Source organism: Rattus norvegicus, chromosome 8 (genome assembly GCF_036323735.1).
Source record: "Rattus norvegicus strain BN/NHsdMcwi chromosome 8, GRCr8, whole genome shotgun sequence".
NCBI classification, from domain to species: Eukaryota; Metazoa; Chordata; class Mammalia; order Rodentia; family Muridae; genus Rattus; species Rattus norvegicus.
This window is the reverse complement of record NC_086026.1, coordinates 115,401,901-115,420,847: the sequence shown is the minus strand read 5'-3', so window position 1 is coordinate 115,420,847 and position 18,947 is coordinate 115,401,901. Positions and strand designations below refer to the sequence as shown.

Sequence of the window (18,947 nt, the reverse complement as noted above, 5' to 3'; positions counted from 1 at the left end):
AAATAGTGGCGAGAGTTGTGGGTTTCCAACAGTAAATGAGACCGAGCTACAAAAAATAAAAGACCGGATTACAGAAGATCAATTACAGCAATAAAATGGGAAATGCAGCTTGACATTTTCAATGGAAGACTGTGTCAGTGCCAACAAATGAACCACATTCATTAAAAAACATGAATGAATTTTTGCCTACATCATAATGACCACAGGAAGCAGAAAAGAGGAGGCAGGAGAATATATAGGCAGAGTTCCGTTTATTAAAGCGAGGCTGTTCTGTCTGGGAAGGCATGATTAAGCAGTGACATACCTTTAAAGTCCAGGAAGTATTTTCCTAAGTGTTAACAGTGCACCCCTGAGGTGGGATAGGGTAGTGGGTTCTGGGTGCTTATGTTGGGGTGGCCCTGTGTCTGGGACTGGCAATGTTCCAATTCTTGATGGTTGATGACTGCACGGATGTCACATATAATTATGGCACTAAACTCGCTGTAACAATTAAGCTGTATTTATATTGTAGTCACTGCATATGCATCTTCAAATGGATGTTTAGGTATCATGGTAAAAGGACTTTTTGTGATAAAGGTATTTTCATTTTAACAATTTTACCCTGCATTCCTCCCCCTCAGTTTTCAAACACAGGTAAAGTATTTATTTTGGAAGGGCGGGGGGCATGGCTGTGAGGTTGTGCACCTGTGGAGGTCAGAGGACAAAGTGCAGTGACCTGGTCTCTCCTTCCACCTGTGAGCTCTGGGGAGCAAACTCAGGTCACCAGCCTTGGCAGCAAGCATCTTTACCCACTGTGCCTTCTCCTCAGTCCAGAACAGATCGATTGTAATACTTGCTGAGGATCTCTGCTTTGTCTCTCGTGTTGAAGGATTGTTCATACAGAACGTTGTGCTGATTTGTGACTTTCCCCCCTCTTGCATGTCATTAGAGGGTAGGGAAGGCAAATCTCAGCAGATCTTTGTTACAAGTAAACAAAGCCACTAAACTGTGGCCCACACAGAAGTGACTTAGTTTAAAGATGGCCCTTACCAAAGCAGAAGAAAGTCAAATGAGCCCTTGATAGGTGTTTTTAATTTGTTAAGGATGGAGCTGGAGAGGTGGTCTAGGCACTTGCCTGAGTATCTTGAGTTTAGTTCTCACACCCACATCAGGATGCTGTAAGGGCCCTCCTCTGAACTGCACATACTCCTGCACCCATGTATACATGTGTGAGCAGCATACACATACATATAGAAACACACAACACACACAAACACACAACATACACAAACACTCAACATGCACAACATACACACAAATATACCTATATACACAATACACATATATGTGCACAAACATGCACAAACAAGCACACACACACACACACACAAGCACACACGCACGCACGCATGCACACACATAGTCATATGGTTACTATTGCTGATAAAACACCACGATGAAAAGCAACTTGAGGAAAGAAGGCTTTTTTGGTGTATACTTTCATATTACTGTCTACCACTGAGGTCAGGGCATAAATTCAACCAGGCAGGAACACAAAGGGGTGCTGCTTACCGGCTTGCTTCTCATGGCTTGCCCAGCCTCCTTTCTTATGAAACTTAGGACCACCAGCACCACCCAGATGGGCTGGGCCCTTCCCTATCAGTCACCAAAAAAGAAGACACCCTCTAGTCTTGCCTACAGCCTGATCTTAAGGAGGCATTTTCTCAAGTGAGGTTCCCCGCTCTTTGACAATTCTAGCTTGTGTCAAGTTGACATAAAACCTGTCAGCACGTAAAATAATAAAAGCACATTATGAAAAAATGATGACCACAGATACAAGAGTGACCCCTTATCCATCACCAGTTGGGTCTCTTTCTGTAGAGGGGTGTCAGAGACGAGGCCAAGGCCAAGGTCAGCTGCAGATGTTGGATTCTCTGCAACTCATGGCTTTATTGGCACAAAGTCCATTCGATGTTCAAGGGAGGGTCTCGCCTGGAATGCCTAATGACTTACTTCATGAGTTTGAACTGACAGAGAATGGTTAAATGACCTCTCTTTCCTCCCAGGGTTCTTCAGGTCTGAAAGGCAGCAGAGGACACAGGGGAGAGGATGGAGACCCTGTAAGTCACCACTGCCTACCCCTCCCCCCCCCCCATGAACGTACACTTACTGATTTTCTTTATCTCGAAAAGCTTTATGGGGTAGAGGAGGGGTGTCTCTCTCTCTCTCTCTCTCTCTCTCTCTCTCTCTCTCTCTGTGTGTGTGTGTGTGTGTGTGTGTGTGTGTGTGTGTGTGTGTGTGTGCGCGTGCGCGCACACTTTCTTTTTAAAATAGTGCTATGGAGGAAGGGGTTGCTTTGCCTCCCCTTCATTAACTTCAAGCTGTGGACAGGAGCAGCTCCCGAGTCAGGGACTAGATTGTTGTGTTTAGATCAATGCTGGGGGTCTGGAATTCTCTGGGTCTCTAAACAGGATGTAGCAGCTTATCTCTAAGGAGCTCCTTTTAGGCCCAGGGGCTGGAGCTCCTTCCACCACAGAGAGGAAGTGGGTGGGCAGGCAGTCCTCAAGAGCATGACTAACCGCTGCCCTGAGGATTAGAAGCCTCAATATTTGACTCTAAAACCAGAGCCTTCCTTCACTTGGCCCATCACTTTCCAGTGTGGAGGGACTGAAGCCCCTTGGGTGGCTTTGCATGGGGAGTGCTCAGTTCATAATGTTTGTAATGTTTAAAAGCTCACACTCTGGAATGAGAATTCCAAGGACAGACCTATGAGTGAGACTTTGGCCAAGACATGTAGTTTTCTGATAATTTTTCTAGGACTCAAGGTCGGCCTAGCATACTTTGAAAGCATCATTAAGGGAATATACCACCTGACTCATTTTATACCCCAGTGGGGTATCAACCCTGCCAGGCGTGCCTTTGTGTGTGCTGAGTACCGCTCTGCCTTGCTGAGGACACATAGTAGGGTGAAAGTTCAGGCCATGGGAAATCATGAAGCCTAAGGTCCTCTCAGTCACCCATGACTGTGGACAACACCTTGAGGTTGTGTAGGGCCCGGTCAATCTTCAGAGTAAAGGAAGCAAGTTAGACAAAAGGAGGCCATGTAGAATGTGTTTGTTTGTTTTTGTAAACTTAACTTAATCAAGGATATTCCTCACAGGCATACTCAGAAGATAATCTACAAAATCCCTCACATGATGTAGACATGTGGTCTACATCAGTAGGTCTCCACACTCTAGTGGCTGTTTTCTCCAGGTAGTGCTTAACTCTGGCTTTTAGCTGTTTCTAAATATTTCCTGGGAAAATTAAGGTTAACGAGAAACATATTGACCTTGAATGTTCTTCCTGTGTGGATAATCTGACTTTGGACAGACCTAGGTTGTGAGGAATGCCGTGTGTGTGTGTGTGTGTGTGTGTGTGTGTGTGTGAGTGTGTGTGCGTGCGCGTGCCAGAGGTCGACCACAGCACAGGTGTTCTTTCTCAGAAGCAATCTACCTTATTTTATTTTATTCAGGTTTTTGAGATATGGTGTCTCTGTGCAGCCCTGGCTGTCCTTGAACTCACTCTGTAGACCAGGCTGACCTCAAACGCAGAGATTTGCCTGCCTTTGCCTCCTGTGTGCTGGGGTTAAACTTGTGCACCACCAGCACCTGGCCTGTACTTTATTATTATTATTTTTTTAAGACAAGGCCTCTCATTGACATGGAGTTTGTGGATTTGGATAGTCCAGCCAGGAAAAAGAGCTGGGTTCCATGTCTCTGACCCTTGTTTCCAGAGCTGAGATTAAACACACACCACCATTCTTGGATTCTTAAAAAATGTGGCTTCTGAGATTAAACTCTGACACGTACTCTTACAGAGAAAAGCACATTCCCAAGTCCCCCAGCTCCAAGGACAGGCCCTTCTGCCTTTGTGCTCTGTTCTTGCCGTAATTTGTCTTCCCCTCTGTTTCCGATCAGCTCTAGTCCCGGGCACTGAACTGTTTTCCTATGGCAGCAGTGCTGACTTCCCTAGGGTGGCATCAGGGCCCTGGGCATGATGTCACGGGATCACTGAGCCATTAGAACTGTGCCTAGGAGGCAAAGTGACTTCTGAGCCTTTGACTGCGCTGTCTGATGAGAGAGTAAAGCTGCTGAGCTCGCTCACCATCAACCCATTTGTGACTCAGGAGGGAACCCTGAAGGCTGACAGGAACACATGTGAGGAGTTGGAGGACCGACCGCAGTGGGAATTGCTTTGTCTGAAGTTGGAGAGCTTGATGTTCCAAGAGCAAACTGCTGACAATTTCTGGCAAAAGTATAACTTTGGATATATGTTTGGATTCACTTCTTAGGGAAGACGAGGAGACACTGGGCTTCAAGGAGACAGAGGAGTCATGGGATGCCCGGGGATTCGAGGTCAAAAGGTAAGCTTCTGTGGACTCAGCCTTCTCTCTCCCGTGACAACTTCCTCTCTCTTCCCATTTTCTCTCTTGTTTTCTCTTTCCCATCTCTTCCTCCTCTCTCTGTGCGTGACATGTTAGTTCTTCTGTTTGTAGATGAGTTTTCAACATTCATCTAATTCCACTTGTAACCTTTATCTGGGTGTGTGAGGGCAGGAGTCATCAGAAAGCTAATGCGAGACAACACTCACACGGGGGACAGCCCCTTCTGGCTGCAGTTAGAATCCCCATTCTGCCTCTGGCCCCGCAGTGACAGATGTTTTATCTTTTGCAGGGAGTCAAAGGATTTTCGGGAGCTCAGGTACTGTATCTCCTTCTCAGGCAAGTTTGATCTCCTGTCTCGGATTAATTTCTTAGCAAGCACATGTCAGAGACCTCCTGACTGCTTCAGTAGGGTTGCCAGCTGTTCTGACTTCTGACTCTTGTCCCTCAGGGAGAACACGGAGAGGACGGGCTTGACGGACTGGACGGGGAAGAAGTGAGCCTCCTGTCTCTTCTTTTTTGAGCTATCGTGAAGCCATTCTGAGGCTGATTGTTCTACATGTCTTATGTTTGTTTAGGGATTTTACGGACTTCGTGGGGGAAAAGGACAAAAAGGTGACCCTGGCTCTCAGGTAACTTTTCACTAACCAACTAGTCCCTGGTGACAGATCTGGCCTTGTTGGCTGGGCTGGCAGTTGGGGATAAAATTGACAGCAGACTTCCCACCATCTCAGTTACCTTTCTTCTGGCTATGACCAAATGCCTGGTACCATCCAGAAATCCCCAGGAAATGACTAAAGGGAGACAATGCATATTTTGGCTCACCATTCAAAGGTATACAGTCTATTTTGGTGGGGAAAAGCACGGTGGTTAGAAGGTCCTGGTACATGGATCCGACTAGGAAACAGAGAAGAGGAATGACCAATGCTTAGCCCTTTCTTCCTATTCCTATTTTATTTAACCAAGGACACCAGCCCATGGGGAGGTGGTGTCCCCAATCAGGGTGGGTCTTCCCTTCTCAGCTTAAACCTTTTGGGATTGGCTAGAACTCTCAGAGATACACCCAAAGGTATTCCTCACAGTGTCCTGAACAACCGCTTGGGGTCCTTTCTGAACTCAGTCAGCTCAGAGATGTGGATGTCAAGGTAGTTTTCTTGAAACCAGGAATGAACTGCAGTTAGCAAGGCATAGATGTAGAGGAGGAAGAACGTTCTAGACCAAGGGTAAGCAAGCACTTGAGGCTGGGATCCATTGGTAGTTGCTCTGCCTGGAAGGAACAGAGTTCAGGTGGAGGAAGATGAGTTTCAATAGGTTGTAAGGAGAGACTCAGACAGGTCCAGTGAGCCTTGAGGCTGTGTGCACGCGCGTGTATATGTGTGTATGCATACATGCGTGTGTGTTCGTGCACGGAAGGATTTAAACAGGAAGCCATCAAATTTCTGTTTCAGAAATATTTGGAAGTTGTGCAGGGACTGCTGGGGTTGCTATGGATATAAGGAAGGCTTAAGGGTGGGTCTGTAGCGATTGAGGCGAGGTGGGATGAAGCGTTCAAACAAAGCAGTCACAAAAACAGGCACATGATATGCTAAGAGCATGCAGGGACCAGCCAGGGATGAGACAATGGGCACGGTGGTGCAGGAAGCCACTCTCAGGTTATTCAGAGTGAAGCGGCCTTAGTGCTGCTCCCTAGAAACCTCTGTTGGTCCACTGTGACCCTGGCTCAGGGACCAAGGCAGCGGGAAACAGGGAATCAGTCGAAATGCCTTCAGGGACCCTAGTGTGGGTACATTTCCCTGGAAAGTTGTTTGAAGTGACAGCAGAAAACCCCTGGTGAGGTTTCTTGTGGAGAACAGAAGTGCTTGCTAGACAGCCCAACTAGGAGAGCCAGTGTCCATATGTGACTTCCCAAATTTAATAAAAAAATTCCACCTTTCTGTTTCACGAGCCACATTTCAAGGGCTGCATAACCAAAGATGGTGAGGGGAACGTGGAGTTTCCCCACCTGCTGAAAGTTCCATTGGACAACCCTGTGCTAGACCACGAGAAGGTTTCCTGTTTCTCAGCCTGACCATGGCTTAAACTTGAACTTGGGGACTCTAAGGGCACCTGGGGGAGGCAGGAAAGCATGACTTGTTTTATCTGCTTGGCTATCCTCTCCAGTGTACTGCTTGGCATTTAATGCCATTATAAAACCCACCTATAGGATAACACAGATTCATTTTGTTTTGTCCTGTCTGTCTGTCCATCCATATCCATTTGTCTTTTTCAGGGCCACCCAGGTTCCAGAGGCGCTCCTGGGGAAGATGGCGAGAAGGGCTTCCCAGGGGATCCCGTAAGTTACCAGAACCTACTCGCTCTGAATTTTATCCCAGCACAATTCAGCTCCCGTTCTCCTTAGTGATTTCCACAGGCAAGGGCTGGCCTTGGGAGCTGCCTGAAGAGTATTTGTTACCTAGGGGATTTTCACTTAGGGGGAAATCTATCCAAATCTGATATGGACTGATTTTATTTTAAAGGTGTAGAGCGGGGATCTAAAATCCCACTGCATGAGTTCTCACGGTGTGTTGAGGCTTCCAACTTGCTATAGTGAAAACTTCCTTTGTTTTATTTGTCAGATAGAAATTGCAGCCCAGAGCTTGATTTATTCGTGTTTTGCGTGTCTGTTGGTTTAGTGGCTCTGGGACTCACACCCAGGTCCCTGTGCCTGCATAGCAAGCACTGTACCACCAACCTACATCCCTAGTAAGATTCTCTCTTCCAGACTCACATATAGGAGGCTTCATTGCACAGCTGAGGGCCTGGCTTGGCACTGTTTGGGCCAGTGCCTCAGTGAAGCCACACTGCAGGAAAGTTACAGCACAGCATGTACTCTTGGAGACATCGGTCACCAAATCGCCCTCATCTGGAGCATGCATTACTTTTAAGAGTTTCAAGTTGGAGATTTTTCTTAACGCTTCATCCATTAGCTTGAATTAGTCCTGCGGTTCTCAACCTTCCTAATGTTTCCGTCCTTTAATGCAGCTCCCCATGTTGTGCTGACCCCTAACCATAAAATCATTTTTGTTGCTACTTCATAACTGTAATTTTGCTACTGTTATGAGCTGTAATATAAATACATTTGGAGATGGAGGTTTGCCAAAGGGGTCATGACCCCCAGGTTGAGACTGATGAAGTCTACCTAACACTTAAATATTATACCATTTAAAAAAAAAGAGTGTGGTGGCACAGCCTTGAATTCCAGCTGTGCAGGTGGCTGATACAGGAGCATCTCAAGTTCAAGGCAGCTTGAACCTAGTGAGATCCCATCTCAAAAATATGTCAGTGACGAATTTTGCCTGATGTGTTCTAAGCCCTGGGTTTAATTCCATGTATCACACAAAGAAGAAAATGGGGGGAGGGAGGAAGAAAGAGAAAAAGAAAAAGAAAGTCTGATGGGGCACACACACCTGTAATCCTAGAACTCAAAAGGCTGAGGCAAGAGGATAGCCGTGAGTTCAAGGCCAGCCTGGGCTCTATATCTGTAGCAAGGCTTTGTGTCTGACCTGATAAATTAACTCCCTCACTCTGGGGTTTCTGGACTCTAAACATTTCTGAAATCATCTCCTAGGGTAACCCAGGACAAGACAGCGACATCAAAGGCCAGAAGGGCGCCAAAGGAGAACGAGGAAGACAAGTAAGTGGATCTCTGTTGCATAGATAAGTTGACGGGTTCTGTTATTGAGCTAAGTAAGTTTAGTGGGGTGTATGAACAAACACCCCCCAAGTCATCTCTATAGTTAGAAGAGAATAAGGTATGTCTGAAGTAGGCTATACATTTGGGGGACAGTATTAATATTCTGGGGGAGTGATAATATACCTCCCTTGTCACTACTTACTTACGGCACGTTGCTACCCATATCCTGGTTCTTGTCGGCCATCTTGCCACACTGTCCTCTACGGACTGGCTCCAGCATGACTCCCTTATTCTGCTGTCTTGGTGGCATTTGATATTTCATGCTGACAGCTTTCTAACCTACTCAGGACTTATAACCTGCTTTTAACTTAGGGTTTGGGGAATTATTGTGTTTCTAGGGGAGACCTGGACAGAAGGGGATAGATGGCAGTCCTAACTCCAGAGGAAGCAGGGTAAGTATGTCCCAGATATTTCTTTCCCTCCTTATTACTTGTGATGGACTCAGACATAGAGGCAGCAGACCTGTGGCTGGTAGGTACATTTGCTGGCATTCTAAAATCTCAACACGACTCACCTTTGGGGCCTGAGAATTACTTCTTATGTAGGACTGTCCTGCACCTTTTAAGATGTTTTAGCAAAACTCCCGAGCTCTGCTCATCTGCTGACCCATTTGTGACATCCAAAAATATCTTTTCAGAAATTGCCAAATGTCTACAGCTGGTGGTTGTGGGATGCAAAATCATCCGTGGTTGAGAGTCACTATTCTCTAGTGTGCCTTTGCCTTTTAACCTTTAAGGTGTTTCTGAATTCCTTTGAAGAGAGTCCATGACTTGAACATACATGCTCTCCTCTCCTAACTTAGCATCAGGGAGCTATATCAGAACATCATGGACTAGGTGGACATAATCTCAAGGTCTTACACATTGACAGTGTGAAGGGAGAACAGGAGTGGCTTCTTCCTGAATGGACTCCCAAACCCTGGCTATTAGAACCAACAATGGCAGCCAACTCATTGGGGGCCTTGGGGTAGCTTATAGCAACCACAGATGATTTTTGTGTGTGTGTGTGGGGGGGGATCCTGTTATGTACCCCTGGCTGGCCTGGAAGTCACTATGAGTAGACCCGGCTGGCCTAGAACTCATCCTGCAGATCAGACCAGCCTCAAACTAACAGAAAATCCTCCTGCCCCTGCCTCGTGTGTGCTGGGATTATAGGTGTGCCCCACCACAACTGGCAGAGAGATGACATTTGTATTGAAAACTCCTCTGTCCCATACTCAGCATGGATGTAATAACAGAGAAGAATGTTCAAGGCCTGGGTTTGGCCCCAATTTGTTCGGAGGGAATGAAAATACTTGGCTTTCTTTTCTGAGCGTTGGATGGTTCTCATCTCTTGAAGGCGACAGCCTGTTGCCCTTTTCCCTGGGAAAAGAGGCTCCATCCTAGCCCTGTCTTGCCTTTGTTTATCCTGAATGGTGAAGATCCTAAGCCAGAGGGGCTGGGCTTCCCAAGCTTCCAGGACCTTTCCCTAGGAATTGTGCCTTGCAGACTCAAGAGGATTAAGATGTAATTGTGGGAAGGCAGCGGAACTGTGAGATGAACTAAGTGTTATAAATTTTAAAGATAAATATATCTGTTGGCTCAAGAGAAAAAGGAGTTTAGTTTGAGAAAGGTTTATAACTGACACATAAATCATGCACTTTAAAAACAAGAGCAGTTTTGGGAGCCAGGGAAGGGATTAATCCTTGGTCATGCTAGTCAGTACCTTTTAAATCACTGTAAGGACAGAAGGACCTCAGCCTCGTCCCAATCCCTATCTTTTACCTATTTCCCTGCTTTGAATTTTCTTTTCTTTGGAATTAAATAAGGCAACATTCATATTCATGTTCATAATCAAGCAACCTGAGGCTTTTCTACCCCCTCCTCCACGTTTCCAATGTAGGCTAGAATTCTGTTGTGAAACAAAAAAAAGATTTATTTATTTTTCATATATGTGAGTACACTGTCACTGTCTTCAGACACACCAGGAGAGGGCATCAGATCCCATTACAGATGATTGTGAGCCACTGTGTGGTTGCTGGGAATTGAACTCAGGACCTCTGGAAGAGCAGTCAGTGCTCTTAACCGCTGAGCCATCTCTCCAGCCCCGCCCCTTGATTCAGAGCATCTTAAGTGGATAATGGATTGAAAGCAACACACCCAACCCCAGGCATGGGCTCCCCAGTGACTGAACTTCAACCTACATAAATTAATCATCACAACAGCTGTTACTAAAACAATGGCTCAACCTACTGACAACCACACAGGAAGCCACATTCCAGACCCATGACCTTTGGCAACCATTTGCAAAGAGTCTTTATAACCTTTGTACTTCTAATATATCATCTGTTATGTAGCAGTTCCTCATCTAATCACTTTTAAATACTCATTTAGATAAAACCTCATAAGACTCCTGACAGGTGGATTATAGCATCATATCTGCGTTAGGCACGGACAAGTCAAGGAGGCTTGGGCAACGCCCTAGGTCACAATAACTAGTAAGTAACTGAGTAAGTGAGCTCAGCTGCTCTCACTTTAGAGTCTATGCTGCTAATGACTGTGTGAGGCTCACTGTGGATTTTCTTTGGGCCACCTGGGCTTTAAGTAGTGGGCCTGAAGGCAAGAGGCCATGCCTCTAAGGACAATGTTGTACAAAAATAATTACACAGAATAAACATTATTCTTCCTTTTGGCCTTTCTTCTCTACACATCTTCTTTTCCCCTTTAGCTCAGGCTGACCTTGAACTTACTATATAGACCAGACTTGTCTTGAACTCAACCTCTATGTGCCTTGGCCTATCAAGTGGTGTGATTGTAGGCATATGCCATTGTGACCAGCTTATCCTTCTTTTGTTTTTTACTTGTGTGCATGTGTGTGCATATGTGCATGTGTGTGCATATGTGCACCTGTATCCAGGTACCCATGGAGGCCAGAAGAGGATGTTGAGTTACAGGTAGTTGTGAACCCCCTGGAGTGGGTCCTCTGCAAGAGCGGAGAGCACATTTAACTGGGAAGACACCATGCTCGCCCTTATCCTTGCTTTTTGATGGAGACAGAATGTGAAGTTCTGCCAAGAGTCTCCACCTTCTATGGCTTTTCAATCTTCTCTGTTTCCCTACATCAAGAGCATTGACTAGTCATATCAAGAGACAGACAGCTGATGAGTTACTATGGGTAATTTCTCCCCAAATTACCAAAGGGTATTTTAAAAATTTAATACCTGATGGAGAGCATAGCTGGGCAATTTAATCTAAGGAATTGTAGGAGGTGGGCAACTCGGAGAAGATGGCGGTTCTGAAATAATTCCTTCATAGTAATCAAATAAATGCAATTGTTTAAAATAATTGTGGTTGGTTATCACAACACAATATGAGTTGGTGGTTAAGAATGTTCCATGGCTTCTTCAGTGAGAGTAATGCCAGCAGATTTTTATCGCTGTAGTTCTCAGAAAAATAAGTTATGGTCTGGGGTCCAAGGCATTGTCCCTCTTGGCTCTTCTCTGTCCCTGGAGCTTGCACTGGCAACAGAAATGGCCTCCCAGAGAAGTACAGACAGAGCTGAGGGACCAGCCTGGCTTTATTGTGATAAACTTAATCAGTAGCATCGAGATCACACAAAGGAGCAGCCGCACCCCATGGGATTCTCCAGTGTGGGGCCCACGTGATGCATCGAGTGACATACCCACAATGTCTAGAAATTTCACTTTTCCCTCTGCTCGGCACACAGTACTTCACGGGTTTGCAGGGAAGAAAATAGTCTTCAGGGTGATCTGAACCCCCAAATAACCTATTTGATAACCGTCAGAGAGTATCAGACTGGGGTGGAGGCCGTAGTGACTTTACATTGGGTTGCCATCAGTTCTCTAAATGTTAATGTGATTAAAACATCCAGTGGGAAAGCCTGCCCTGTCAAGGCCCCCAGAGAACCCTCTATGAGCAGGGAATGGGGGAGACTGGTTTGCCTCAGAGACCGTCCTTTTGTCTGGGCACACTGACTGATGCTTTGCCTTTGGTGTTTCAGGGAATGCAAGGCCGGAGGGGGCCCCCAGGTCCTTCAGTAAGTATTCTTTTTATTTTTTTGTTCTCTGTGGTAGGAAACTATGAACATTTCTTCTGTGTAGATAGTGCTGGGTGAATAGCATTTGACAGGATGTTGTAAGGATACCCAGCCCTGGCCATGAATCCCGCTGACTAGCGGCAAACACAGTAGCTATCCAGTCAGCTTCCAGAAATAGGACAGGCTCAATTATGGCAAAATCTTCCTCAGAAACACCTTACAATGAACAAACAGAACAAGAACAACCCCAACTCTTTTTTTTTTTTTTTGGTTCTTTTTTTCGGAGCTGGGGACCGAACCCAGGGCCTTGTGCTTCCTAGGCAAGCGCTCTACCACTGAGCTAAATCCCCAACCCCCAACCCCAACTCTTATACCCTTGGTTGACTTTCACATGTATTGGGAACCAGCATAAAAGAAAGTGAAATTCTTGCTGCTTCTTAGCTTTTTTATTCCAGGTATCCCTTTCATGTTTTATTTTTCCTTTTAAACCCAGTTTTAATTAGCATGCTAAATAACATTATGACATTTTCAAACAAAATTTGTATCTTACTGTTTTATTGCTGTGAAGAGACACCATAACAAAGGCAACTTATGAAGGAAATCGTTTAATTGGAGACTTGCTTACAGTTTCAGAAGGTTGGTCCATGACCATCATGGTAGGGAGCATGGTGTTGGAACAGTAACTAAGAGCTTCTTCCTGATCCAAAGGCAGCAGACAGAGGGCAAGCCTGGGTCTGAGTATGAGTTTCAGAAACCTCAAAGCTCCTTAGTGAAAAACCTCTAGATGGGGTGGTTCTGACATTTTGATCTCCTGATGTCTGCATGAGAATGCTGAAGGTCCTGTTCCCCAATTGGTTCTTGATTGATCAATAAAGATGTTAGTAGCCAATGGTTGAATGGAAGAGGTGGGACTTCCATTTTAGTTTCTCACAGGCAGTCTGGCAGACACAGGAGAGGAGGATTTCACCGTGCTTTGAAGGGATAAAAAGCAACCAGCCCTTTGAGATCTTGGGCTTTCCCGATGGGCCTGGGGCAGCAAGCAGGTGGGAGATTAAAAACGCAACTGGGCTGAGGGAAGATTTAGGAGCTGATCTAGGACTAAGGGTAACTGAGCAACCAAAGTTGAGGGCAGATTCAGAGTGTTGAGCTAGGAGTGAAAAGAAGAGCGTGATAGCTGAGGAAGGCTTAAAAGAGCCTGGCCATTGAGCTAAAACATTAAAAATAAGCTCTCTCTCTCTCTCTCTCTCTCTCTCTCTCTCTCTCTCTCTCTCTCTCTGTGTGTGTGTGTGTGTGTGTGTGTGTTTCATCTATAAATCTGAGGGAACCTGGGTATAGCTGGTAGCATGATCTGGCTGGAGCTTAAAGTGGAGGTAGTAGGAGCTACATGCTATATACCTCTTCCAACAAGGCCACACCCCCTAATCCTTCCCAAACAGTTCTCTCATGTGGGAACCAGCTATTCAAATATATGAGCATCTGTGGCCATTCTCACTCAAATCACCACAGTTCGAGTCACTGTCCTTTGCTCCCCCATCTTTATGATAATTAGAAACATACTTGAGTTCATTCCTGACAGTTGGAACAATAAGATTCCAGGCTGCATAAGGAGTGAACCCAGCAGACGAAGCAAATGATCTATGTGAACCATGCAGAGAAAACCTTAACACTGAAAACTCTTGTCATTAGGGGCAAGCAGGAGACCCGGGACCTCAAGGTATACAGGGACCTGAAGGACTACAAGGCCCACAGGTATGCTGGGTATTTCATAAATGGGGGCAAATACTGTGGAGTCATTTTGGTTGTAAGAAGGCGGGTAACTCAATACAAAAGCACACAATCAAGGGGCTGGAAAGATGGCTCTGTGGTTAAGAGCACATAAGACTTTGCCATGGACCAGAGTTTGATGTCCAGCACTCAAGTGGGCTAGCTCACAACAGCCTATGACTGTACTTCCAGAGGATCTGATGCCCTCTTCTGACATCCTTAGTATCTGCACTTAAGTGTGCACACACAGACACACACACACACACACACACACTTTAAAATAAATAATAACAATTAAAAATATATACAACTGGTAAAATATCAATCTGTAGTCATCTATCACCATGTGCATTTCCCATTGTGGGAGATGATTCTGACTTTTAATTTTGTTCCATCAAACCTGTTCCAACATTTACAGCTCATTAATGACCCTTGAGAGGGGAGGAGTGCACTCTGTGCTCACGTTGCATTGTGCCTAGGTACTGGTAAGAATGAAAACTTAAAGGCTCAATAACTTATTATCATTATCATTATTATTATTTTCTATTGGGCTGCCCTTAGTGTCACAGGTGTCAGAGGTGAGGGCATCTGCTCTGTCTTCTCTGCCTAGAAGAAGCCATGACTATCCCTTGAGGGGACAGCTTTCTCCCACCAGGTATTGTCACTGGTGAATCTCACTATGTGTTGAGTTCACTTTAAACCTGGACTTGTTGAAAGAATCTATGTAGAAATGCCCATTTTAAGGCCTTTCAAAGACCTCATTTTTCTTCTAGAAGATTCCAGATTATTAACTCTAAATGAATTTGGAATTTCTTGATTATTTCTCAGAGCTAGTACATTTGGCAGGTTGAGTAACCATGGGATCACTCTAGACCTGTCTAGATCCTCTTGGGGCTGGGTGTGAGGTGGCAGTCACTTCAGATGCTCTGGGATCCTTTGATATTAGCGCCTTGAGGCTTACTCAGTGATTTTCTGCTAGGCTGGGGCCATTTTAATTCTAGTCTCCCCAGCTATGCAAGAGAACTCTGTGAGACCCACACATAAACTATGGCTGAGAGATAAACTTTCATTCAGCCAGCAGACATCTGCCACCAAGTGTTCTTTCTTTAGCCTCAACTTGAAACTACCATTTCTTGTATTTTACACGTTGAGAAAGCACTTGGTCCAGTGAACCATCAATAAAATAAATAACATTCAACGGTTGCTTGTGTCTCCCTTTCTTCATGGGTTGATTTTTTTCCCCCTTTTGCTCTATTTTTATTTCTCCCTGTAGAAGAAGGATGGGACTCTTTGGCCAAGGCAGAGGATCCCTTAATAAGATCTGTGCCACTGTGTCTGGGCTTGTCTGCAGTTATTCCTCTCAAAAGGACTTAATCTCACAGCAGGAAGGCTGCCTGAAGGGGGGTAGACCATTGCTCTGCCTCCATGGGGATGTTCCAAAAGCATCTACAGAGAGAGAGTTTCATTGACACCACAGCACATCAGGTTTTGTTGTTCTGTTTTTTTTTGTTTTTACAACAAAAAGGGGTCAAGTGGAGATCGTGGCGGGAAAGGAGACAAAGGAAGTGAAGGGCTTCAGGGACCTCAGGTAAGTGACCCCGAGACATCAGGGCCAATGACTCGCAACCTTTAGTTTGTTCTTACTGCAAAATGCCCGAGCATGTAGTACATTTTTTATGCCAACTGTGGGACATTTATTTTATCTTTTTTTGGTTACTATGGATACTTTTTTTTTTTTTTTTTTTTTTTTTTTAGTTCAGCTTAGATCCCTTATACCTAGCTGAACTGTTCCTCTTTCCCTTTTGGTGATCTTTTCCTCTGAAAGCACAGACTCACTGCCTTAGCCCAAGGAAGCACTGGAGACTTAAAAATGTCACCAAGGGGCTGGGGATTTAACTCAGTGGCAGAGCGCTTGCCTAGGAAGCACAAGGCCCTGGGTTCGGTCCCCAGCTCCGAAAAAAAGAACCAAAAAAAAAAAAAAGTCACCAAATGATGGACATATCTAATACAATTGAATTAGTCTTCCTGCACTTTTACATTTTCTCTGTGCCATGCATCTGCCTCTCCCCTGACCACAGACACTTGACAAGCCAAAGATCCATGTTTATACCAGTTCTGTTTGATTCCGAAGCCTGATTTTCTAATTTAGCATTTGAATGAGTTTCCCAAGTGAGGAATGAGAGTTGGGATGGTGAAGGGTTTGTATGCAGCCCTTGATTCTTTTGAGTTCTTTAGTTCTGCCAGTGAGACTTCCAAAGGCGAGGGATGCCTGAATGTGTTCAGTTATATCTTTCTAGATGGTTGGTGAAGGATGCTTATGCCCAGTAGATGGAGAAATTGAAAAACACCCTGCATACCATGGTGGATGTAACTGTGGTTTTGTGGGACTTGCATGTGGCAGTGGTGTGTTTTGTTCTAACTTTATAGTGAGCTTCCCCTCACTTGTGCTGGTCGAGTCAAGCCTTTTGCCTCCCCCTGACTCCTAAGGTCCCGTTCGGACCAGTGAAATTCTGGTAGATGCAGAGCCACGGTCCATCACCTAGGTTACCCTCTCCCGTGGTTCACCACATTTCCTGTTAAGCCTTCTGGGATCTGGGATGTTGGGAAAGATGGGAAGTGGTAACTTGCTCCTGGTGGGTTTCCAGGAACTGCTGTAGCAGTTGCTTTCTCACCTTTTACTCTTTATTTCCAGGGTTCTCCTGGGCCAGTAGGACCCAGAGGGGACATCGGAAGACCTGGATTTGGGGGGAGAAAGGTAAACATTATTTCTTGTTGGTTTCAAATACTAGGAACAAAAGCAGCAATATTTTCTCCTGAGCCCTGTGAAAATTCCTCATGTTCTCAACCTACCCGCATCCTGCCAATGTGTCCATCCCATCCTCTGAGCAGAGAATTCCCCGAGACTTCTTTTTAGGAGGCTGTCCCGATGTCAAGGAGAGGCGGTTACCTGCCCATGACAAACACTGCTGAGAAATCTCTCCAGCACCTATATTCCCTGAGCAGGAATGAATTAGTTCGCTGAGATGAGTGGAACAGACATTTTTGAACTCATCTTTGTGTACCTTTTGGTCTCACTCAGGCCCGCTCTGGCTAAGGGGGCTATGGTAGAGATCACCAGAGACAGTCAACGATTGGCCTCATGGCCACCTTTGCTTTTATCCTTCAGGGGCTCAGGTCTATGTGGCCACAACAGTGCCCTGCCAGGTTTTCTGCTCTCTTGTCAAGGCCTCAACCCTTTCATAGTTGAGTGAAGGACCTAAAATTTCTTTTTATACTGAGTTCAGAAAACTAGGTTGTCAGTCTACTACAGGGAACGTCTTTAAGCTTTGATAGTAATGCCATAGGGCTTGGGAGATGGCCCAGCTGGCAAAGGGTTTGCTGTACAACATGGGGACCTGCGTTTGACCCTCTAGAACTCATATAAAAAGCTGGTTACAAAGGTGATGTCAGCCTGTCTAGCTGAATTGATGATCCCCAATTTTCCTGAGAGAGCTTGTCTCACAAAATAAAATGAGGGTGACTGGGGAAGGCACCTGATGTTGATTTCTGACCTCCGTGTGTGTGTGTGTGTGTGTGTGTGTGTGTATGCACACACGTGTATGCAAGACACCAGAACATACACACACTCACACATCAACCAGAAAAATACAACTCAAGTGGAAGAATATTACCAAGTGGTGATAAGAGATGTGTTAATGTGATGGGACAGCCATTGCAATACGCACTTGCATACATGTTATTATACAGTCCACTGTCAACTTACTTACAGTGTTATTTGGCTATCAACCCTAGCATGTGGGGGTGGGAACAAGATCACAAAGTCTTTTGCATTTCTCCCTATTTAATTCCAAGGTTTCTCAGTCCAGCTCCTTCTTGATCCCATACCCCACTTCTCCAGAGCCAACTTTTCCCCTCTCCTAGAGTCTCTCTTAGTCTCCCTTGATCCTTTCTCAGTGCACACAATGTTCTTTGGGCTCCAACTTCTTTGTCTCTCATTGGGAAACCTCATTGGACCTTTGAGTTTCTTCTCTGCTCTCACAAGAGCCCATGGTTCAACATACAGAGCTGTAATTATCCACCTCATTCTTTCTCATTCTAACCACATTTTGGTCATTGAGGGTGAGACTATGTTGATCATATGGAATCATTCATTTTCCAGGACAATAAGAAAACATTGTGTGAATAAATACACTCGCAAATGAGTCAATTTTCCCCAGAGTGAACCTTCTACCCTCCCTTTTCCCTCAGTTCATTGACACTGGGGAAACAGGAAACATTGTGGTAGATATATTAAGTGGAATACTATACAGCCTTAAAAAAGTTCTCAGAGCTCAGCCCTGAGCTGTGCTATGTATGTCCTGCTATCCTCTGGGTAGACTGTATTGTGTCTTTCACCCTAGCCCTATGCAGTGCTGGCTGCTTATTGAGGACGTTGTGTCCCCTCACTCAGCAGACAGAACTACCTGGGGCAGGTTTGACTTTGCTGATCTTTTACTCTTTTACTAGGGGGAACCTGGAGTTCCTGGAGGCCCAGGACCACTGGGGCCCCCTGGACATCGAGGAGAACAGGTATGAGGCTTTGAGTACTTGGTTCTGAGGCAAGGGGAAATGGGGACAGCACGGGCCCAGCACTTGGGGTAGGATATGGGCCAGTTCTCCATCTGTTGTTACTTTCCTGTGCTCCTGGCCTTTTGGTTGTGTGTTTGGGGGCAGGGTGTGTGTGTGGAGGAGATGGGGTAAAGGCAGAGGAAGTCACAGGTGAATGAAAAGGGGGTGTTTCAATATTTTAACAGCCAGTGTGCCTATGTTCATACATTTTGGTTGAACCATAAAGCAGTACATCTTTCTCTCCTTGCAAAACCCTAGGATGACAAGCAGAGGAGGGTCAAGGAACAGGCTACTGCCTTTTATGGCTTGCTTGACCTAGTCACTCCTACTGAGCCCAAATCCTAGGAACTCAGAAACAGTCCATAGAGGGAGAGACATTTTATGTTGATTATAAAATTATACGTA

At 45.4% G+C, this 18,947-nt stretch overlaps 2 protein-coding genes across 6 annotated transcripts in view; one reads left to right on the top strand and one right to left on the bottom strand.

The window, feature by feature from the left end:
• The window catches only part of Rpl29 (ribosomal protein L29), an 893,235-nt gene that overhangs the window by 528,830 nt on the left and 345,458 nt on the right, over positions 1 to 18,947 (bottom strand). The window lies entirely within an intron of this gene.
• Positions 1 to 18,947, top strand: part of Col6a5 (collagen type VI alpha 5 chain) — a 100,313-nt gene that overhangs the window by 41,997 nt on the left and 39,369 nt on the right. For all 4 annotated transcript variants that reach the window (XM_008766594.4, XM_039082614.2, XM_039082612.2 and 1 more), the window contains 13 exons: positions 2,046 to 2,099; positions 4,313 to 4,384; positions 4,695 to 4,721; positions 4,854 to 4,898; positions 4,981 to 5,034; positions 6,672 to 6,734; positions 8,010 to 8,075; positions 8,474 to 8,527; positions 12,135 to 12,170; positions 13,857 to 13,919; positions 15,460 to 15,522; positions 16,627 to 16,689; positions 18,441 to 18,503. In XM_008766594.4, coding sequence (XP_008764816.2) covers positions 2,046 to 2,099; positions 4,313 to 4,384; positions 4,695 to 4,721; positions 4,854 to 4,898; positions 4,981 to 5,034; positions 6,672 to 6,734; positions 8,010 to 8,075; positions 8,474 to 8,527; positions 12,135 to 12,170; positions 13,857 to 13,919; positions 15,460 to 15,522; positions 16,627 to 16,689; positions 18,441 to 18,503 — 723 coding nt within the window. The remainder of the gene's footprint in view (positions 1 to 2,045; positions 2,100 to 4,312; positions 4,385 to 4,694; positions 4,722 to 4,853; positions 4,899 to 4,980; positions 5,035 to 6,671; positions 6,735 to 8,009; positions 8,076 to 8,473; positions 8,528 to 12,134; positions 12,171 to 13,856; positions 13,920 to 15,459; positions 15,523 to 16,626; positions 16,690 to 18,440; positions 18,504 to 18,947) is intronic.